The sequence below is a fragment of the Cyprinus carpio genome, chromosome B5, assembly GCF_018340385.1.
Source record: "Cyprinus carpio isolate SPL01 chromosome B5, ASM1834038v1, whole genome shotgun sequence".
In the NCBI taxonomy this organism is placed as follows: domain Eukaryota; kingdom Metazoa; phylum Chordata; class Actinopteri; order Cypriniformes; family Cyprinidae; genus Cyprinus; species Cyprinus carpio.
Window position 1 is genome coordinate 32,201,085 of NC_056601.1, and position 24,399 is coordinate 32,225,483.

At 36.7% G+C, this 24,399-nt stretch overlaps 1 protein-coding gene across 1 annotated transcript in view; it reads left to right on the forward strand.

Moving 5' to 3' along the window:
• The first annotated feature begins 1,783 nt into the window (after positions 1-1,783).
• LOC109086867 (nipped-B-like protein A) overlaps positions 1,784-24,399 on the forward strand; it is a 76,444-nt gene continuing 53,828 nt past the window's right edge. Inside the window, exons 1-5 of the mRNA XM_042723169.1 lie at positions 1,784-2,152; positions 4,035-4,184; positions 6,732-6,897; positions 10,111-10,247; positions 12,953-13,061. Coding sequence (XP_042579103.1) covers positions 4,121-4,184; positions 6,732-6,897; positions 10,111-10,247; positions 12,953-13,061 — 476 coding nt within the window. The 5' untranslated portion in view covers positions 1,784-2,152; positions 4,035-4,120. The remainder of the gene's footprint in view (positions 2,153-4,034; positions 4,185-6,731; positions 6,898-10,110; positions 10,248-12,952; positions 13,062-24,399) is intronic.

The window sequence follows — 24,399 nt, forward strand, 5'->3', positions numbered from 1 at the left end:
ATTTTTCATCAGCTGTTGGACTCTCATTCTGACGGCACCCATTCACACTGGTGAGCAAGTGATGTAATGCTACATTTCTCCAAATCTGTTCTCAAAAAAGAAACCAACTCATCTATATCTTGTATGGCTTGAGGGTAAGTACTTTTAGCAATTTTTTTTTACTATTCCTTTAAACTATTCCTTAATTTTTAAGAAAAAAACTCAATCAATTTCACTTTGTAGTGACAAAATAGGAGTTAAATGTTATAACCTTAATGTAGCACCACCCAGTTATGCAGAATTACAGTCATTATAAGCCTTTGAATGGCTCATCCTTGACATTTCTCAATCCCTCACTACTCTACTGTACTTATCAAGCACATTTTGTTACTGCCTTACAAAGAATGATGTAATTAATCTCTGTTCATGTCAAGACCTTGTTGACACAATTTTATCATGTCCTTCTTGACCTGTTCCAGTAGTTTTTTTTCTTGAGGTGAGTCTGAGTAGCTATAATATATTGCATTTCCGAACACATTAAAAATCTCTTAGCGTTATATCAATATACAACTAATGAGCAAACATTTTGCTTTGACATATATTCCAAACTAAAAAAAAATTATGAATGTCACTACATGCTGTGTTTAATAAAATTTCAAGAAAAGTTGATTCATATAGACATTTTGTGTATAAAGTGCTTTACACAAACTTGCTAAAGAAAGAGTAGAAATAAAAACAACAATTGTCAATTTTAAAATACATCATTTTCATGTACTGGTTTTGCAGATGCTTTTATACAAAACTTTCTTGGACTTGCACGGGTTTTTAGTTTGGACTTGAATAGCATTGGAATATATATGGCAGTTAATTGTAATGGAAGCCACATTATTATAGCTCATATATTTCATATAGCTACACAGGTTTATTTGTCTTAAAGAAGACAAATAATTTCAAATAAAGTTGTTAATAAACTACAGGTGTGCCTGCTAGCCTTAATCGTTATACTAAGTCGCCACCCAGTGGTGAGAAGTGAAACTACAGAAAGGCTCAAAGGACAGGGCTCTAGGTCAAGTTATAACCTACTGTACAAGAACTTCCTACAAGAACACTGAAGTCTGTTAACGGTTCCCTCCCAAACCCATCAGCAATTACAATAAACTGTAGTTTCTTTAATATCCAGTATCATATTTGGGGCTATCCGATATTCTATTCAAAAAGATCCCTAAACATTCTTTTCAAGGTTATGATCATATCACTAGTGTAAGGATTCACATTATTTGTTATATATAAAGATGGTTGTATGTTAAAATAATATAAATTATATTAATATATTTTTCACTAATCTATGTATTAATAAATATATACATATCCACATCAATACATACAATGTAACAGCGTTATTCACAATATACTTTATAATTAATAATCATCATACTTCATATACAGTACACAGTGTGTGTGTACATATATATGCATACATAAAGTACGATGCATATTAATGTAATGTATATGAAAAAAATTAAAGAGGATTATACATGAATATATTAAATATGCATGCATGCGTATGTATAAAGTATGCGTAACAAAAAAAAAATATTTAACAAAAACAAATACATGATTACAACATAATAAATAATTATTGATGACAACAAACTAAAAAAAACAAAAAAAAAAAAATTATCTTGAATAAAAAAGAAGAATTCAGTCTTCAGTTATAGGTGTTTTTTGCACCTGATGGAAAAAGGCTGGAAATCGTCAACAGTGTCTGCGGGGAAATAATCACGTTATTAGTATTTGTATTTCCGGTCAACCTACAATTCCCTCTGACTAGCGACAAAGCATCAGTTGTGGGGCTTTTTGTTGGCAAACAAAGACGTAAGCGACGGTGTTTTACGAGCGTCGGCGCGATGAGTTCATAAGGAGCTGAATTAAACTCGGCTCCGCTATGAAACGCATTTAAAGTGTGATGAGAGAAAGCCTGACCTCCCCCACCCCAGATAAAGATAGAGTTGGCTTGTTGTTAGCTGGCTCGGCTAAACAAACCCCGCTAGCCCGCGCCGATCTTTTTATAGCAGAGAGGGGGAGCCAGAGACTTACAGCAGACCGACAACCAACCTCTCATCCCAACAACAGTCCCCTTATTTTTTCTTCTTTGAAGTTACCCCAAGCTAAGGTAAATATCAAACCCTGTCACAATTTCTCCTAAGGCCGTCTTCGCGTTCCTTACCACATTTCGACTTGGTTTTTCTCGACGGAACGGCTCTGAGGAGACGAACGTCGCAACGGCTCGGCTGGTCGTCCTCCTCCGGCGCGCCCCCGTGCGTAGAGTCCGAGGCTTCTGCGGAGGCCTCGCGACACAAACACTGGCGAGCGCTTTTGTGCGGGAACTCAAACGGATTATATACAGATATCCCACGCTCCTTGTAATGACCGAAAACGTTTCGTCGCGTCACGTACAGTGTGAGGGAGAGAATGGAGGACAGCGAAAAGTGTTTTTATTGTTCGCGCGCGGAGATAGAAAGATGTGCGTAGCCGAACTAGCCTTGGCCAGCGTTTAGCATAGCGGCGGCTATCGTTTAGTAGACTAAACGACTGAACTATTCACAGAAAATCGTGTAGAAGATAACTAAATCTGTTATTTAAATAAGTAAGAACCCAAGCGGCTCGGGTTTCTGTAAGAATTCACATAGCAGACCAGAGCGATGCTAACTAGCGAGTCTCTGCAAGGAATCTATTAAGTCCCGAGCTAACGCTTTGCAAATAGTCGAAATAATTTCTAAGCATCTCTCGATAACCCACGAACGTCTTGAACGCTTGTTATGGTAAATATTTACATTCTCTGGTGTTCATAACTTAGCTGTGTTAGCCATGTTTTGAGTCATTATGGCTGAACAAACGTCAGTGAAACGCTTTGAGGATGAATGGTTCCTCTCTGAGGTGATCGACTTGTCAACACTGTGTTTTTAGTCATTTTGTGTTAACATTACCCTGTTTGCACAGATGTGATGATTCACTCCACTGTATGATCTGCCATATCCTTTAATAGCATGCTGCGTTAATGATTTAGATAATAATACTATAAATTGGGCAGATAATTGCATTCAGAACTCAAGCCAACTCAGAGTCGCTTGCACCTTGTTTTCGGTAAGAAATATAAACACGTTATTGCTGGACATGTTGAAAACGTTGGTGATTGTTGGATTTAAATTTTTAGCGACAAAGGGTTTGATTATGAAATAGTGTATTATGTGAATGTCGCTGCCGAGTTGTTGTCATTAAACCTGCACGCAAGTGATCGGAATGGATTCATGAATGTAAGTAAAGTGAAGTATTGGCATTTAAAGGGGCCAGTGCAACAGAAGTACCCCGGTTTGCATCGCTAATCTGCCCGCCAGAGCTCAGTACTGGACTGTTTACCTTTCGAATACAGTTTCACATGCAAATGAGTCATGAATATTAATGCCCTCTAAATAGCCCGGATGCGGAAATGTATGCAGACTTGTTTTTTGATACTACAGAAGAGGTTTTTATCATTTGAAATGCAGTTGTTCGAATAAAAATACTTCCTGCTTGCTTGTTTTCTCCTGAGCGGTGATGTAGTATGTTGTTTTGAATGTGTGTAAAATGTGTTCTTGCTTGATTATGTGAGGTCTGCTGCTTTGCATCTGCTCTTTTGTGCTTACTATGTGCTTACCATCTCCCAGCTGTCATTGGTCCCTTGAGAGAGACAGGGTTGGGCTTGCATATCTAATGAGGGGTGTGTCCATGGTCCATCCTCTGTCTGTCCAGAGTGGGTGTGTCCATCAGGCTGTCTGCACTGTAGTAGATGTTATCAGACTCACATAATGCTCCTCTACGTGGCAGTTAGTGTACACAGAAATCAATACACCTGTTACAGACAGTAGGTCTGAGTGGACTGATTCTGCCAGGAAACATAGTGACTGTCGATCTATGCACAAAATTGTTGAGACACTGTAACAAACAAATGAAGCTTGTTAGACATGATCCCATATCACAGCCTCATTCACACACTTTTTTTTTTTTTTTTTCTTTAGGATTGAGTGAGATGTGAGGGATGGTCAGCGGTTAAATATCTCTGTGGAACTCTGTGTGCGTAAGACTTCTGTGCCCAGCCGTCAGTATGAATGGGGACATGCCACATGTGCCCATCACAACCCTTGCTGGGATCGCTGGTCTCACTGACTGTAAGTACCCTAGACCTACTACTCGTAATTCACATTTTCAGCGGCGTTGCTTCCGGAAGTATTTTTCCTATTCATTTTTCCCATTGGGATTTTAAAAAGGATTGTGTTAGATGAACTAACCCAACATAATAACAACCTTCTAATCCTTAAATTGGAGGCAAAAATGTTTGAAAAAAATATTCGGGAAAACAACAAAGGTACAAGACTTAAGGGCTTTATTGAGACAAACTACATTCACATGAAACTTTGCAAATGACAGTCAAATTAAAATCAGTGGAAAATATAAAACGACTCATTTTAAGATATGAATTATCTATAGAAACAATGTATTTTTAGTTTATTGCAAAATGTGCATATATATGCAAATATTTAAGTAATAAGGGAGACTGACTCGATTGCGTTATTTGTGGTGCTTTATGGGCTTCAACAAAAGCATATACCATCGATTAATGACCTCGTAGCTCACAACAGAAAATAAAAAAAATTAATTAATTTAAAATAAAATTTTTCTAGCTTGTAGAGAGACCTACAAGCTTTGCATTGGTGGCGCAATTTTTTTAAAAATATGGGTAGTATAATTATTCAACTCTTGGTGAAATTAAGTTAAAATCACACTTGTGCATTCTCTGGACACACTATCCTAAATGGTTTAAACATTGTTCAAAAGGCGTTTCTGTGGCGAGAAGGAATGATATTTGTTTTTTAAATTCAATATTGTGGGAAGCAGAGCATTGTGCATATGATGTTATTGTAGGTCTTCAGGATAGTTTCCTCTGAAAAAAAAAAAAAAAAAGTAAAAAAAAAATTATCATATACTGTATTTCTGAACTCGCAAGTATGCGTGTATCTTCTATTTAAAACGGGTAATTAATTCTATCAGAATTTAAAGTCTGAATGTTCAATTTTGTAATTAATCAATGTGCTATGAGAGACTTGAATGCTGTTTTTGTAAGGCTCTTACATCATAAAATATTTTTTGTTGTTGTTGTTTTTCAGTATTTACACTACTGTTTAAAAGTTTGGGGTTGGTAAGATTTAAGTCAATTCTACGGTGGCCAAGAGAGCTCAGCGCGTTGCTAAAAAACATATGCAAATAGAAAAAAAAACACCTGCAAATTAAGAAAACGTCATCAATTTGACAACACACACGCTGCAAATTCTCACAACTACAAACAAATACAGAAACGCACTGCAAATTCTCACGACATAAACAAATACAGAAACGCGTTGTAAATTCTCACAACTACAAACAAATACAGAAACGCGTTGTAAATTCTCACAACTACAAACAAATACAGAAACGCGTTGTAAATTCTCACAACTACAAACAAATACAGAAACGCGCTGCAAATTCTCACAACTAAAAACAAATACAGAAACGCGTTGTAAATTCTCACAACTACAAACAAATACAGAAACGCGCTGCAAATTCTCACAACTACAAACAAATACAGAAACGCGCTGCAAATTCTCACAACTACAAACAAATACAGAAACGCGCTGCAAATTCTCACAACTACAAACAAATACAGAAACGCGCTGCAAATTCTCACAACACAAACAAATACAGAAACGCGCTGCAAATACTTACAACACAAACAAATACAGAAACGCGCTGCAAATACTTACAACACAAACAAATACAGAAACGCGCTGCAAAAACTCACAACACAAACAAAGAAACGTGCATCCCTTAAACATTTCCGATGTAGTCTGTGCATATTTGCAGCGCGTTTTTGTATTTGCAGCGCGTTTCTTTGTTTGCGTTGTGAGAATTTGCAGCACCTGTGTTGTCAAATTGAAGATGTTTTTTCTATTTGCATGTTTTTTCATTTGCAGCGTGTTGAACTCTCTCGGCCACCGTACAATTCTGCATACCAAGGATGCATTTATTCAAACTTGTCCTAAAACCAAAATGCGTTCTTGTCTTAAGACAACTTTGATGAACTTTCTTGATCCACAATGTTGACTACTGTATTTAAAATCGCAGTTTTATTTTGAACATATTTTAAAATGTAATTTATTTGAGTTTTCAGCATCATTACTCCAGTCTTCAGTGTCACATGATCCTTCAGAAATCATTCTAATATGCTGATTTGCAGCTAAAGAAACACTTCTTATCAATGTTTAAAATATTTGTGCTGCCTGTTATATTTTTTTGAAGACCCTACATTAAGTTTAAAGAACAGCATTTATATAAAAAAATCTTTTGTTAGCATTTTAAACCATCAGTTGACCCATTATAGCATCCATGCTGAATTGAAGTATTCACTTCATCCAGCAAAAGCAAAAAAATCTTTCCGATCCCAAACTTTTGAGCGATAGTTTATATTAGATAATTTGCTGCAGCATCTAGATTATCTTCAGACTTACCTGATAAGACATTGCTCTCTTGGACTCTGATTCATGTACGCTATGTAGAGGGTGTTTTAGATTGGATGCATCAGAACATCTCTGACTGCACTTTAGGTGGCTGTTAGATTTCTACCCTGGGAGTTCCTGTAATAAAGAAAGCTTTGCCTTATTACACTCTGTTTGTGTGTACAGTGTTGAACCAGCTGCCCCTGCCGTCCCCTTTACCGGGCACCACCACTAAGAGCCTGCTGTACAGTGGGCGTGTAGCTGAGGAAGTGGGGCGTCTGATGGGCTGCAGGGATGAAACTCTGGTCTCTCAGCTCGCCAGCGGCCTCAGCCAGGTCTCCATGGAGCACATGTAAGTTTCTGCTTACATTTGCTCATTACATACACCACTCCTCTATATGCCTGCTCTTTCTATATCAAACTCTCTGGTCCAGAAAATAAGTTAGATTTTTTTCCCCCCAATTTGCATGTTTTCCATTTTCATTTTTCTGGATTCTGTTTTAATGGTTTAATGTCTAATCAACTGAACTCATAAAACTTTAATTACTTAAAACACAATTTCTGAAAAATAAAACATTTAATAGCCCCTATTATCATCAAAAATTGTTTTATGATTGAATCAAAAACGGTGCTAATCAAGTGAATGCGTAAAACTAATAACGCATGGATATGAATGCATAAATCTTTTGAAGTTTAATCAAATGAAATGTGATCAATTCCAATTTTTAACGAACCATTAAAAGTGCTGCACAACAGTTTAAATGTAAACATGGACAAAAACATCTATTCCTAAATTGTTTTAATAGACTGTTATTGTTGTTGCTACTTTGGAAAGTGCATTCTACTTGTATAGTAGTTATATATTTATATAAGTTAAACCAAACGTTTGATTGGCTGTAGTAAAGACCTTTGTGTGTGTATTTCACCATAGTTTTATCAAATGAAAGGGTTAAATGCTGATGTCTTTATATGAGGTGGCAGATGCTGAAAACACCACAAGCATCAAGTATATGTAGTAGACAAATCTGTGCCACTCATTCACACATGCAGACTTCGTATGACATCACTTTGTAGGCGGCTCGACTGTTGGCATCACGCTGGTTCCTTCGACAAATGCCAATAGGATTTTTCCATAGGCTTTTGGATTATCGCAAAAAATCTTCAGCGTCACCACCACCATACTCCTGACAACTTTTTCAAACTTATTTTTAACACTTTCAGTGAAAAGGATTTAGTCTGTATATAAATTTTAATCCATGCTACTTGAACCTGTTCATATAAACTGGAATATATACGAAACTAGAGGCAAACTAAAACTGAAATATGAGACATTAGTAATAAATAGTATAGTGAATAAATGAAATAATCATGGCTAAAAGAAATATGAAAGCAAATAAGATTTCAAAATAAGGTGCATTATAAGTCAATAATTCCTTTATAATTAATATGAATATTTTAATAAAAAAAAGTGTCTCCACTAGGGGTGGGAAGGTTCGTGGAAAAAAATTTAACCGTTCGGTTTTCCACACATGGTTCGGCACATGCTAGGACTGCGGTTTAACTTAAATCTGACACGCATCTGTAATATTTCTTATAAATAACACGTTAAAAAACAGGGTTTGGCTAATGTATGTTTCTGTTGATGGATGCGCATTCTGGCTTCCAAGTACATTACAACAACAGCGATGAGGAGAAGAAAAAAAAAAAACGTGGACAAACCATTCACTCTTGTTCAGTGCTGGAATACGAGCAGTCATTTATTTTCTTTATCAGCCGGGTGCACAACAGCACACGTTGATTTCTGTGTTGAAACTAAACTCATTTAAGTTTTGCAAGTTTAAACATTTAAGAGCCAGAGGACGCGAGCTCTTGCGAGCAGTGAGAAGATTTGTGCATGCGCTCATCCGAAGCGTGCAAACCCACGTCCCGGAGTATGCGCAAATATTAAGCTCTCGCTGAAGTATTGCCCACGTCCCAGAACACAAGCAAATATTAAGCTCTCTCTGAAGTATTGTGTTTGAATGGACAAATTCACACAAAAATTATATCAAAATGTCCGTCTTGGTAAGTATCCCGTAGCAGACATAGCCAGCTGAATGTACTGTATCAGTGCACTGGATCAGTGCATTCTCTTAAAGTGACAGTCTTAATATTAATCGAACAGCAACAACAAATAAATCATTTACTGCTTTTGATTGGATAGGTTTTGTGACCTGGATAAAGATTAATCTTTAATTTATACAGTCAAATATGCAATGCTGTATTACATTTGATTACTTCATTCAATTTCTGTACCTAAAAACTAATGCTAGACCTACCTAAAAAAATTATTTTATATGTATCTTTACTCTTTTGTATTTATTTGTGCTGTTGCTTGTAGTTAGATAGAATATTCTTATTTTCTTTATTTTTATTCGAAAGTATAGTTTTTCCATAAACACAGGACATACCGAACCATACCGAAACCATGACTCTAAAACCGTGATACAAATCGAACCGTGAAAAAGTTGAACCGTTCCACCCCTAGTCTCCACGTACTATTTAATACAATTCTAGTGCGTTTAATCTATTAAATAACAGCAGAGTGAGTGAGTATTTGGATATGGTAAGATTAAACTTATTTTAGTGAATACAGTACCACATTTCAGCTGTCGTTTTGTTAGGGTAGGTACACAAAATGTTATTTTATACTTGCTTCTAGAAAATACTCAATCTATATGCTTCGTAACAGTTTCATGTGGCCGTAAACATTTCATTTTAACATGGCTTTATGCATTTTTAAAGTTTCATTTTCACCGTGACTAAGCTGGTAAATGTGGTGTTTAAATGGAATAATCATATGAGTTTACCTTATGAACCCAGAGTCTCCGCATCAGTAGGAAAGTGATAAAACGAGCATCTTTCATCCGAAGACTTGTGTTGCATTTCGGGACAAAGCAAAAAATCATTGTCGAACAACAATATGAAATGCCGGAAACTATTAAATGGTTATTCTACAATTATTTGTACCATAAATTATACACTGCGATTGGGAAATACTGTAAATTGATAAACTGTTCGGCATGATGACATTTAATGTCTCCGACAGCGCCTGTAGTCCTATTTAGCAACTTGTTAGCAACCGTCTTTAAGTAATCACGAGTGGGGTGTAACTGGTGTGTTTTATGTCGTAGAATAAAAGCGTGAAAGTATCTTGAGCTTGTGTGAACCACAGACCTTATTTCAGGGGATTTAACCAAACTCCCATTCAAAAAAACCTATTGACTCTGTGACGATGGAACCGGAAGTGCTAAAATGCTAACTCGCTTCCAGGTTTTTGCCTACAAAGTGACGTCATAGTTCCACCACACTATATCACAATTTGATTAAGTGCACAGCCCTTCTTTTGATTTATTCCTTCAGATTTTGCCAAATTATCTGACAGTCTGGTGTTATACAGTGAATTCCATATTTATTACTGGATTCTGTAATTCTGACAGCATTTTACGCATTGTGGAGATCATAGGGCACTGTGTATTATTTCAGTGGTGTGTGAGTTTGTCAACTCTAATATATTTTTCCACAGAGAGCTGAAGGACAGCCTTGGCAGTGATGAGTTGGAAGGAGATGTACCAGTGCTGCTGCAGCTTTTGCTGTCTAGGAACCCCAACATCTTCAGGAATAAGACTGCACCGAGCACTCCTCAGTATCCGGCCCAGGCGGGTACGAGTCAATCTAAGCACATAGGGAAACTTATACTACTGCAAACTTGACAGATTGCACTTGTAAAAATGCTTACTTTTGGGTTGCTAGTTTGCTGTCAGGTTACTTTCACCCAAGCAGGTAAAAGTCTGCCTGAAGATTGTTTAGTTATCTTTGCTGCTTTTGTCCTTCTGATAAGACAGACTTTGCCTCCCTTTCCTCTCCCTAGAACATGGTGATTTTTCCATCAGAACTACAGAAAGAGGCATTGTTTTTCTCTGACCTTCAGTTATTCAAAGAAAATAACATTTATGAAACAGAGAAGAAACAAAACATAATGTGTATTTTAAGGAGAAATAATTTATTAGATTTTTTCTTATGTATGCCAAAACAATCAGTATATAAAATCAAGGAACTTTGTTAATATAAAAAGCATATAAACGGATATATTTTCCACATGTAATATTGTTGCCACTGCACCATTCATCAGCAAAAGCCCCTTTACAAAGTTTATTGCATTACATTGACAGCATCGCAAAACAATCCAAGCTGATTTGTGCCAGAATACGTGTAGTGTGAATTAATACATAATTTTGCATAGCACATCAAACTCATCTATTTATATATCTATAAAAAAAAGTTTAGTGCCTAAAAATAAATAGAAAGTTTTGTCAACTTTTGGACAACATACTTAAACATGTGGTGATGGAAAGGGCACAGAAAAATGCATTAAATAATCATTTAAAAAAGGAATATTTATATTAGATATAACACTTTTTTCATATGATTATAATGCGATTGTCATGCATGTCTTTCAGTGAAGCATAGTTCTGTGATCGACAGTAAATCTCCATCCGAAGGCCAGAGGGCGCTCTCGCCCTGAAACTCCAAATATGCCTAGCAGAAGAAACCCAGGAAATCCCTATAGCCCTTGATGAATAAACAGAAGATTTAACTGCTTTCATTAATTCAACGTGACTAATAAACACACGACTACGACAGTATATGGTTTATCTGAGATCGTCGTCTTATAACTTTTTTTTTATCATAAAGTACACAATAATGCAATGCTAATCGCCATAGCCTTTATCACTGCTTAGAATACTATGAAATATGTTGCGTGCCTTATTCTGTATAAGAAACCACATCATCTCAAAGAAGGATTTATTTCAAACACTCGACTGATGTTATGAAGTGAGTTTGGAGTAGAAACATGTTATTAAATGTTGTATTTTCACATGATTCCAGATGGAGCAGCATTTACTACACAAAGCCGTAGTTCACTGAGAAGCTACGCAAACAGCTTTCATAATTGCAGAAAGATTTCTCCGATTTCATAATCGCTGCGTCTGCGATTTATGAATGCGATTTTGCGTAGGTTGTCAGTGAACTACGGCTCTGTGTAGTAGACATGCTGGAATTCGGTGATGCGATATATCACAGTAATGAATATGCACGATATTGTTATCGTGGGCACTTGTAAATACCGTAAATAATTATATATTACAAATTATTCCGAATTTGGAATGCATTTTAAGAATACTTTACCCATCAACTGTGCGCTCTGATGTAAACAAACATGCATGAGAAGCACATGGAGGAACACATGAGAGATGCGCTGAATGAAAGCACATTCACTCTCTGACAGCAGATGGCGCTAAACTGCAGAAAATGCAGCCTTTACTCTGGAAACCCCATAAATAAAGCAGCTGCACTACTTTCTTAAATGTATTTAAATAGCCATTCAAATTTGTGGATTTTTTCAAACTTTTTTTACATTTTAATCTGGACTACAACATCCTCTAGATATTGTTTGAAAGTGTTTTGATTCTTTATTGTTCGTTCACACCTCACATTAGGGCTTCATTAGTTAATTCATTAGTTAATTCATTAGTTAACATAAACTGCCAATGATAAATTCCTCTAAACATTCATTAATCTTAGGTATTACAATATTTAATAACACGTTAAAATCAAAAGTTGCAACTGTGTTATTTAATGAGCTAACATGAACAAAGAGTTGTATTTTCTAACAATGATTCTGTAGCAAATGTAGCTATTGTGAATGTTAATGCATTAACTAAGATTAACTAATGAGATCTTATTGTAAAGTGATACCTATTGGTCTTTATAGTTCTTTTGCACTTAAATCTGTGTAAAACTTTTAACTTTATATATTTTTCTGTATTGCTTTATTGTATTTAAAATTGCTTTTTATTGTTCAGTTATTTTTGTTATAAGAAAAAAGTTATTAAACCTGTTATACTGCATTATGACCGTGATAAAAGCATGAGCAATCAATCGCAACATGAAAATTGGATACCAGCATATCCCTGCTGTGTAGTAAACGCTGCTCCATCTGAAAGCACATGCTGGAGATTTACTACTAATCACAGAACCGGCTTTACTGACAAGATGTGCATGACAATCGCATTCGATTAATCGTGCAGCCCTAACTTGTATAAAAATTCAATATCTGTTTGATAAATTTTTGTTGTTTTAAGTTCTGTGATTTCATTGCAGTGACTTAATGCATTAATTATTTAGTTTTTTTACTACTTTCCTGTATAGCAGCAAAGATGAAGTAATTGTTTGACCTGGCTCATTGGAACCTTGCCAGTCTTTAAACTTTCAGTAACCATCTCAAGTGATGTTATGTTGTTATAATAGCTTTTCTGCCTGTTGTTTCTCGCCCAGACTATTTTTCACACTCTTGTATTTCACAGGTATAAGTCAGCAGTCAATGGCACCGCCGTATAAAATCACGCATGGCTCCATGCAGGGAAGTCCAGCCTCTGCCAATTACCAGGCCTCTATGTCCCACAGCCCCTCAGGGTGAGCCTGCTTTCTAATTCAGTTTTTATATGAAGTAACTTGTGATTCTATTTGTGTCACGTTCAGTATGTTTTCATTGAATGAAGCTAACCAACAACTGCTGTTATTTACAATTAAAGCCATCATGCCATATGTTTTATAATACCGTGTATGATTTAATATGTATTTGATTTGGTATTAAAGGGTTAGTTCACCCAAATATTAAAATTATGTCATTAATGACTCACCCTCATGTCGTTCCAAACCCCTAAGACCTCCGTTCATCTTCGGAACACAGTATAAGATATTTTAGATTTAGTCCGAGAGCTTTCTGTCCCTCCATTGAGAATGTATGTACGGTATACTGTACACGTCCAGAAAGGTAATAAAAACATCTTCAAAGTAGTCCATGTGACATCAGAGGTCCGTTAGAATTTTTTGAAGCATCGAAAATACATTTTGGTCCCAAGAATATCAAAAACTACTACTTTATTCAGCATTGACTTCTCTCCCGGGTCTGTTATGAGCGCGTTCACCTCACATCCGGTTCGTGAACGAATCACTCGATGTAACCGAATCTTCTTGAACCAGTTCACCAAATCGAACTGAATCATTTGAAACGGTTCGCCGTCAACAATAAGCATTAATCCACAAATGACTTAAGCTGTTAACTTTTTTAACATGGCTGACACTCCCTCTGAGTTCAAATAAACCAATATCCCGGAGTAATTCATATACTCAAACAGTACACTGACTGAACCGAGCCAGATAACGAACGAACATTGACTCGTTCTCGAGTCAAGAACCGTTTCTGTCGGACGCGTGCGATTCGAGAACCGAGGAGCTGATGATACTGCGCATGCGTGATTCAGCGTGAAGCAGACTGACACACAGCGCGTCTGAACTGAACTGGTTTTTTTTGTGATTGATTCTGAACCGATTCTGTGCTAATGTTATGAGCGCGGGTAAACCGAAGGCTTCAATCAAGGGCAATCATCGCCAATGAAGTCATTACGTCGAGCGCAAAAGAACTGGTGAACCGTTTTCGGCAACCGGTTTATTGAATCAAACTGTCCGAAAGAACCGGTTCGCGGAGAAGAACAGAACTTCCCATCACTACTAGTGATCCGAAAACCGATGCAACCGTTCTTGACTCGAGAACGAGTCATGTTTCGTTCGTTATCTGGCTCGGTTCAGTCAGTGTACTGTTTGAGTAAATGAATTACTCCGGGATATTGATTTATTTTTAACTCAGAGGGAGTGTCAGCCATGTTAAAAAGTTAACAGCTTAAGTCATTGGTGGATTAATGCTTATTGTTGACGCGAACCGGGTTCAAACGATTCAGTTCGTTTTGGTGAACTGGTTCAAGAAGATCCGGTTACATCGAGTGATTCGTTCGCGAACCGGATGTGAGGTGAACGCGCTCATAACAGACCCGGGAGAGAGAAGTCAATGCTGAATAAAGTCGTAGTTTTTGATATTTTTGGACCAAAATGTATTTTCGATGCTTCAAAATAATTCTAACGGACCCTCTGATGTCACATGGACTACTTTGAAGATGTATTTTATTACCCTTTTGTACGTGGACAGTATACCGTACATACATTCTCAATGGAGGGACGTGAAAGCTCTCGGACTAAATCTAAAATATCTTAAACTGTGTTCCGAAGATGAACGGAGGTCTTACGGGTTTGGAACGACATGAGGGTGAGTCATTAATGACATAATTTTAATATTTGGGTGAACTAACCCTTTAACTCATTAATACTGTGCTAAGGAAAAACAGATATAAATGTTATGATTAATCATAAAAACCTGAGATTTGGCTGCAATTGAATTAAAAGCGTTGCATGTTTCTGAGTGAAGTGAGGCACTGTACACTTTTACATGTGAGCAGCTCATAATCTGGTGTTTTCAGTACCTTAGTGAGGCTCATTTCACAGTAAATAACTTCTCTAAACGCTATCTGCTCTGAGTTTGGATCTCTTATAACATGCATTTGGAAGCACAACTTGCACCAACTGTCTTTCCAGGCTTGTAAAGAGAAACCTGGAGGGCTCTGTGTAGCTTTCAGATAAAATAACAGCTTGTTGGTGTAACGCTTTACCTTTAAATATTACAATAGTAAAATTTCTTATTTAAATTTTATTTAGAAATAACTTTATTATAAATAATTGGAATTGTTTTAGAATTTATAATAATTATGATTAGTGGTATTTATTATTAGTTTTAGATTTTAGACAGAATTACAATTTAATTTGCAATTACAATTTATGTATTTAATATATTTATATGCATTAAATCGATTAATCAGTGATCAAAATAATCATTTGTTGCAGCCCCTTCTAACCAAGGCTACTTTTATTTAATCAAAAACATTGATAAAATAACTGTTTTCTATTTTTGAATTTAAAATGTTGTTTATTCCATAAAATTATAAAAATAATTGTTAAATAAATATTTTGATGTTCTTTTTTTTTTTTTTTTTTTTACATATCAGTGTTGGCAAGTAGATTTATTAAATCTCTCTGTTGACCATGTCCCTTCGTGTTCCTTATGATAGGCGTTTTGTGCCGGGGCAGTCTGGTTCTGGTGGACGGTTTCTGCCTCAGCAGAGCAGCCCTGTGCCCAGCCCTTATGCCCCTCAGAGCCCTGCTACCGGCTACAGACAGTACCCACACCCTCCAGCCTACAGTCAACAACACCAGCACCTACAGCAAGGTCTGCAGGAAGATACACGCATAGGCAGATCTATAGAGAATTCCTTCCATAGTCTGTTCTCTGGCTTATTTAAACTTTGTGTGGTTTTTTCCATGTTCAGTAGCAAGCCCGATGATTCCAGGAGCCATGAGAAATGTTCATGAGAAATAAAGGTATTTAAAAGTTTGTTCTACATTAATAGCCAACCAACAGTCGGCAGTTTTTTTGTTTGGCTGATGTGTCAAATACATTGGGACTTTTATTTTGACAATGCTGAGAATGCCCAGCACATGTGTGCATAGAGCTCCCATTCTGTTAAACAAGTAAATGGAATACAAAAATATATGTTTTAAATATGGAAATAAAAATATATATTTATTTTTAGCAGTTGCTATGCATTTTACTATAATATATATTCGCTTTCTATCACAGATATATTTGGAAAGAAAAAAAAAGATTTCCATGGTGCTGTTGGTTATAATTCTATAATAGGATTACAGAATCATGAATTTGGCATCAAATGTTTAATTTGTAATTTTAAGTTCAGGATATTTTTCCAATATTCATTTTTAAATGATTTCTAATTTCGTAAATGTGATGTAAAATAAATATATATTTAATTTCAATAATTGCTATGCATGTATTTTTACTATACTTTTGCCTACATTTAAAATTTATTTTAACCTTTTTAAAAAATATATTTAGTGTATTTATCATATATATGCATTGGCCATCAAAACAAACATTTACATTCTGGTTGACCACTTTTCTTTTAAGAAGCTGTTCTGATTGTGTGTTTCTCTGAAAACCATTAGGATCAATGAGGGCAGGTTCACGTCTCACATACTGCAGTCATCTCCACCTTACACTCCTCCTTGTGACGGGGCTCAAGAAATGCATCTGGGCTCCCCGGACAAGCAGTGTGGTCTGAAGCCCAACGAGGGAGAGCGGGACCAGGCCGATAAGGCTGCAGTGTATGATATTGTGGGCTCGCCGACGAAAGACCCCACTAAGCTGATCCTGAGGCAGTCACAGGCCAGGCCAGCAGAGGTGGAGCTTGGGGGAATGTACCCCGGTTCAGACCCAGAAGGAGAGCTTGTTGAGGCTCTTGCTGCAATCGAAAGGATGGAAAGTGAAGCGGCCATGGAGACGGACCGTGGCGCTAAGGAGGTGCAGGATAAAGGTATGATACAGGATGTCAGTAAACACATTGTCTCCAAAATGGATGTGTGCACTGATATAGAAACTTTGTACTGAATAAATTGCAGCTTACATACATGACATACATATGGAATATAGTTATTAATAAGCCAATGCGCTACGGGAGTCCCAAATTCGAATTCCAGCTTGAGGACCTTTCCCGATCCTGCCCTCTCTCTCTCCTCTCTCCCACTTCGCTTCCTCTAACTGTCCTATCAAAAATAAAGGGAACAATGCCAAAAATGAATTTAAATGGTAGTTTCTATATATCCAAATCATATTTCAATGCGTAAGTAAAGAAAGAAGAAATAAATTGTGTTTTTTTGAAAAGGAAAACGAAGCCTTGTTATGCCTTAATGACACGTTTTTGACATTATTTTCCATTAATAACAACTAGGGCTGGGCAAAAACAAATAGATTTTTTCGATTAATCGCTTTTTAAAATATCGATTCTCAAAAAGCCGCGCAATCGATTTTTCCGGTATTGTTGTTCAGCACACATTTAAAAACACGATCCGATTTAACGTGAATCCTATCATTACTGTTCTCCACTAGATGTCACCCTTATTTACTTCCTTGTGCGATGTTACAACAGAAAGCCTTGTCATTCATTCAGCGCATATCATGCCGGAGATACTGCTGATGAGAACCAAGAACAAAGCCGCTACGCGTGATTTCCCAATGCTCAGGTGAAATTCTATAGGAATACTGTAAATCTGCGGTAAGCATTTGATATCAGCAAGGCGCCATGATTTCCGCATCAGTGATATGAATGGCGGATGTGCGACGTACTGTTTTGGCTTACTAATGTACACACATACTAAATCGCAGACGACGCTCTGTGTTTTCAGCTTCTGCCGTCTCACTATGATGATAATGAATACACGAATATCATCTCCTGCTGCTCTGAGAGTCACTTCATTAGCATTTTACCATTTCATTTGAGAAAACTACCGTCATATTCCACATTACACAGCGGCTGCAAGTTCCTCACTGCAACACTCGTCAAATAAAGTTTAGTTTAAACGTTAAGAAACATTAGAATATTACTATATAACCCACTGAAAAAAAAAAAATAAAAACAATTCAAAAACAATTTGCAAAAATTTTCAAATATTAATCTTAACAAAAAATAACACTAAATCTCACCCCAGCCCATCCCCCATCCCATCTGTTATGCAGCACTTTGTTTGGCAAAAATTGAAAGGGCTTTAATTTTGATTAGGATAAATTAAATAAATGTTTTAATTTGATGCCTTCATCTGATTACCATCAAAAAAAAAAAGAAAATTTTACAGGGCCCTATTATTCAAAAACACATCCGAAGAACGCTGCAAAAACTCACAACACAAACAGTAGTGAAAAACGTGCCTAGCCGCTTACATACAGGTTCCGCGGATGTGTGCTGCCTAAGTCTGATGTACTACTTATGCAGACAGCAGTGATTTTTTTTAATGAGATTTGCTGTTATTATTTTTAAAAACAGGCATTTCTCACTCTGTTTGTGAGACTTGTGAGAGATTTGCAGTCTAACCTGTGTGTCAAATTGAAGATAGTTTGCTTAATTGCTCTTATGGTAGAGATTGTTTTTATATTTGCATGGTTTTTTCATTTGCAGCAGTGGGGTTGAGCTCTCTCGGCCACCGGTGGCAATTTATGCATACTAAGGATGCATTTATTCAAACTTGTCACCTAAAACCAGAATGTAGGCGCTCTGTTTTCTTAGTACGACAACTTTGATGAACTTTCTTGATCCACAATGTTGACTACTGTATTTAAAATCGCAGTTTTATTTTTATGAACATATTTTAAAATGTAATTTATGAGTTGAGTTTTCAGCATCATTACTCCAGTCTTCAGTGTCACATGATCCTTCAGGAAATCATTCTAATATGCTGAATTGCAGCTAAAGAAAACACTTCTTTATCAATGTTTAAAAATATTTGTGCTGCCTGTTATTTTTTTGAAGACCCTACATTGAATTTGTTTAAAGAACAGCATTCTATATAAAAAATATTTTGTTAGCATTTTAAACCATCAGTTGACCCATTATAGCATCCATGCTGAATTGAAGTATCACTTTATCCAGCGAAAAAGCAAAAAATCTTGCCGATCCCAAACATGTCCTTGAGCTGATTAGTTTATATAAGATAATTTGTTGCAGCATCTAGATTATCTTCAGACTTACCTGATAAGACATTGCTGTGTGGCTCTTTGACTCTGATTCATGTATGCGATCAGATAGAGGGGATGTACGTTTAGTTTTTTTTTATTGTGATATGGAAGTGATCGCATCTAGACACAGTACTTTACTGACTTAGGTGCTTTTGAACTAATATATTGATTCTGATCACACCAATAGGTGAGTTCTTGTAATAAAACTTTAATGACTTTGCCTTATGTCGACACTCTGTTTGTAGTGTACAGTGTTGAACTTAGCCATCTTTGCTAGCTCCCACCTGACAAGTCCCACTTTACGCAGAAAGAATGGGGCAGCACAACCACTAAACGAGACAATGCTAGTTGATCAGTTCCGGGAAGCGTGTAGATCGAAGGAATTAGCTGGTTGATGGCGATTGATGGGTACACGTGCAAGGATGAAACTCCTGGTCTCTCAGCTCGCCTAGTGGGCCTCACCGCAGGTCTCCATGGAGCACATGTGAGTTTTTGCCTCGTACATTTTCTCATTACATTAGCACCAAGCAGCTATATGCATGCTCGTTCATATATCAAACTCTGCTGTGAGTCCATAAATAAGATTATTGATATAGGTATTCTGCCCCCAATTTGGCTGATTCGCATACACATTTTTCAGTTATGTGTAATGCGATTTCGTTTAAGTGAAGTTTACATGTTAATGAATGCAAATAGATCATCATCATTCAATATCTTTGCTAATCATAAACTTAAAACACAATTTGCTGTACAATACTAAAAACACATTTCATAGCCCTACTTTATTTATTCATCAGATTACAATTGTTTCATTTCATGTACTTGAATCGGAATAAAAACGGTGCATAATCAAATGAATGCAGTAAAACTAATAACGCATGTATATGAATGCATAAAAATCTTTTGAAGTGTAATCAAATGAAATGATGTATCAATTCCCAATTTCTTAACGTAACCATTAAAAGTGCTGCACAACAGTTTAAATGTAAACATGGACACAAAAATCATCTATTCCTAAATTGTTTTAATAGACTGTTATTGTTGTTGCTACTTTGGGAGAAAGCGTGCCTTCTAACCCCTAATAGTGTATAGTAGTTACAGTATTTTATATAAGTTAAACCAAACGTTTGATTGGCTGTAGTACAAGACCTTTGGTGTGTGCATTTCCACCATAAGCTGTCACATGGAAAGGGGTTTAAATGCATGCCTGATCTCTTTCATATGAAGGCAGGCAGATGCTGAAAAGAATCATATATCTAGTACGTGGTGACACATCTGTGCCACTCATTCCACACATGCAGCACTTCATATGACATCACTTTGTGGTATGAGCGACTATGTTTAGCATCATGCGGGTTCCTTGCACAAAAAATGCCAATAGGATTTTTCTATAGGCTTTGGATTATCGCAAAAAAATCTTCAATACAGCTACCACACACCACCATGCTCCTGACACTGTTTCAAATTAGTTTTTAACACTTGCAGTGAAAAGGATTTCTTTTAGTCTGGTATGCATACCAATCCTGTTGTAATCAATGCTACTGTGAACTGTTCATATCAAACTGGAATATCATACGAAACTAGAGCAAAACTAAAACATGAACTAGGTGAGACATTAGTAAAATAGTATAGTGAAATAAATGAAATAATCAATGCTAAAGGACATATGAAAGCAAATAAGATTTCAAACTAGGTGCATTAAAGTCACTAATCCTTGATTAATATGTGAAATTTAGTAAAAAAACGGGTCTCCACGTGGGGTGGGAAGGTTCGTGGAAAAAAAATTAAACCACCGTTCGGTTTTCCACACATGCGTTCGGACATGTAGGACTGCGGTTAACTTAAATATTGACAGCATCGGTAATATTTCATAAAACCACGTTAAAAAAACAGGGTCTTGGCTAATGTATGTTTCTGTGAAGGATTGCCCATATGGTGCCAAGTTACATTAAAACAACAGCTGCGCATGAGGAGAAGAAGAAAAAAAAACGTGGAGACAAAACCATTCAATCTTGTTCCTGCTTGGGAAATACGAGCAGTCATTTATTTTTTCTTTATCAACCGTGGTGCCAGGACGAGAGAACAGCACACGTTGATTTTTGTGTGGGAAACTAAAACTAATTAAGTTTTGCCAGTTTTTTAAACATTTAAGAGCCAGAGGAACGCGGAGCTCTCGCGAGCAGTGAGAAGATTGTGCATTGCCGCTCATCCGAAAGCGTGTGCAAACCCCCGTCCCGGAGTATGCGCAAATATTAAGCTCTCGCCTTGAAGTATCGCCCAGTCCCAGAAGCACAAAAGCAAATATTAAGCGCCTCATGACTGAAGTATGTGTTTTGTAATGGACCAAATTCTACACAAAATCTATATCAAAATGTCGGTCTTGGTAAGTAGCCCGTAGCAGACCCATAGCCGATGACCGTACTGTAATCTTGGCACTGGATCAGTGACCATTAACTCATCTAAAAGTGACAGTCTTAATATAATGCGAACCAGCAACAACAAATAAATCATTTACTGCTGTTTGATTTGGTTTGGATAGGTTTTGTGACTTGGTATGTATGAAAATAAGCGTTTAATTTTATACAGTCAAATCCATGCCAATGCTGTATTACCATTTGAGTTACTTCATTCAATTTTCATGTGACCCTAAAAACTAATGCTAGAGCACTACTAAAAAAAAAATTATTTGATATGTATCATTAACTCCTGTGTGGGTATTTATTTGTGCTGTTGTTTGTAGTTATATAGAATATTCTTCATTTTCTTTATTTGTTATTCGATAGTATAGTTTTCCCATAAAACACAGCGAGCATACCGAAACCATACCGAAGACGATTACCCTCTACAAACCGTGAATACAAATCGCACCGTGAAGGAAAAAGTTGCAAACCCGTTCCACCCATAGTATCCACGTACTATTCATATAACAATTCAGTGCGTTTAATCTATTCGTTAGTGGATACTAGAGATGCTGCAAAACAGAGGTGGGCTATATTGGATTGTATGGATGATAGTCTATATATCAGGACACTATCATAGTTTAGTGACATACAGTTCACCGCATTCTAGCCGCGTAGCTCGTTTTTTTTTGTATAGGGTAGGTCACAACAATAAGTTGACTGTACATGATTATTACTTCACTGCTGTCTGTTAATGGCGAAAACACGTCATCTCAGTACTGTCTAATAAGGCTTCGATCATCAAGAGGTATTCTAGATGTTGCTCAGTTTAAACATTTCAAAGTTTTGAACAGGGTCTGATCATGACTATATGATATTAGCATTGTTATCTTATGGTTATTTGATTTTTTCCCACCGTAACAGAAGAAGAAACAGTAGGTTTAACTCACAATGCTCTGTGTGAGCGAATGTGAGTGCTTAAATGGAAATTAATCATATGTTAGTTTACCTTATGAACCCAGAGTCTACCGCAGCAGGAGGAAAAGTGATAAGAAACGAGCATCTTTCATCCGAAAGATTAACTTGTGTGTGCATTTCGGGACAAAGCAAAAAATCATTGTCGAAACAACAATATGAAATGCCGGAAACTATTAATATAGGTTATTCTACAGAATATTATGTACCATAAATTATACACTGCGATTGATGAAATACCTGTAAATGATTTAAAACTGTTCGCATGATGACAGTAATGTCTCCGACAAGCGCCTGTATAGAAATCCTATTTAGCAACTTGTTAACAACCGTCTTTAAGTAATCACGAGTGGGGTGTAACTGGTGTGTTTTCATATGATCGTAGATTAAAAGCGGGAGAAGTATCGTTAGCTTGTGTGACACACGGACCTTATTTCAGGGATTGAACCAAAATCCCAATTCAAAAAAACCTATTAACTCTGTGAACGATTGGAAAAAACCCGAAGCTGCTACAAAATGCTAACTCTCACTTCCAGGTTTTTGCCTACAAAGTGACAGTCCAGGTTGCCACCACACTATACGCATAATTTGATTAAGTGCCACAGCACCTTCCTTTTTTGATTTATCCTTCAGATTCAAGATTTGGCCAATGTAATCTGACAGTCCCCTGGTGTTAAGACAGTGCAATTTCCTATTTATTGCTGCCTTCTTGTTAAATTCTGACAACGCCGTTTTTACGCATTGTCGAGACATAGCTAGGCACTGGTGTTAGTAGTTTCGGTGGTGGTTTGAGTTTGGTCCAACTCTAACCTATAATTTTTCCACCGAGAGCGTGAAGGACAGCCTTGGCATTGATTATTGTGGAAGGCGCTTGGACCAGTGCTGCTAGCGGCTTTATGCTGTACTAGGTAACCCCAACATCGTTAGGAATAAGCACTGTGCACCGATCACATCCTCCATAGCCTTCCCCCAGTCGGGTACGAGTCATTCTAAGCCCATAGGGCAACATTATACGAATACTGCAAACTTGACAGATTGCCTCTTGTATAAAATGCTTACTTTTGGGTTGCTAGTTTTCTGTCCGATGGTTACTTTCACGCAAGCAGGTATAAAGTCTGCCCTGAAGATTGTTTGTTTTTATCTTTGCTGTTTTGGCCTTCATGATAAGACAGACGTTGACTCCCTTTTCCCTCTCCCTAGAACATGGTGGCTTTTATCCCATCCAGAAACAACAGAAAGAGGCATTGATTTTGCTCTCTCCCGTCAGGTGTTCAAAGAAACTAACATTTAATAAACATATAAGAAAGAATCAAAACACCATGTGGATGTTCAGGATAAATAATTCATTAGAATTTTTTTTTCTTATGTATGCCAAAACAATCAGTATATAAAATCAAGGAACTTTGTTCTATAAAAAGCATATAAAAAACACGGATATATTTATCCACATGTAATATTGTTGCCACTCTCCCTATTCATCACAAAAGCCTCTTTACCAAGTTTTGCATTACATTGAACAGCATCGTCAAAACAAGCCAAGCTGATTTGTGCCAGAATACTTGTAGTGTGAATTAATACATAAGTTTTGCATACAACATCAAACCAGCTAATTTATTTCTAATAAACAACAAGTTTAGTGCCCTAAAATAAATAGACAATATTGTCAAGCTTTTGGACAACCTACTTAAACTTGGTGATGGAGAGGGCACCAGAAAATGCATTAAAGAATTCCTTTTAAAAAGGAATATTTATATTATATAGACATTTTTTCCTATGATTATAATGCCGATTGACATTTCAATGTCTTTTCAGTGAAGCCTCGTTCTGTGCTCGACCCGTAAATTACCATCCGAAGGCACATGCCCTCCGTCTCGCCCTGAAACTCCAAATAACGCCTAGCAGAAGAAAC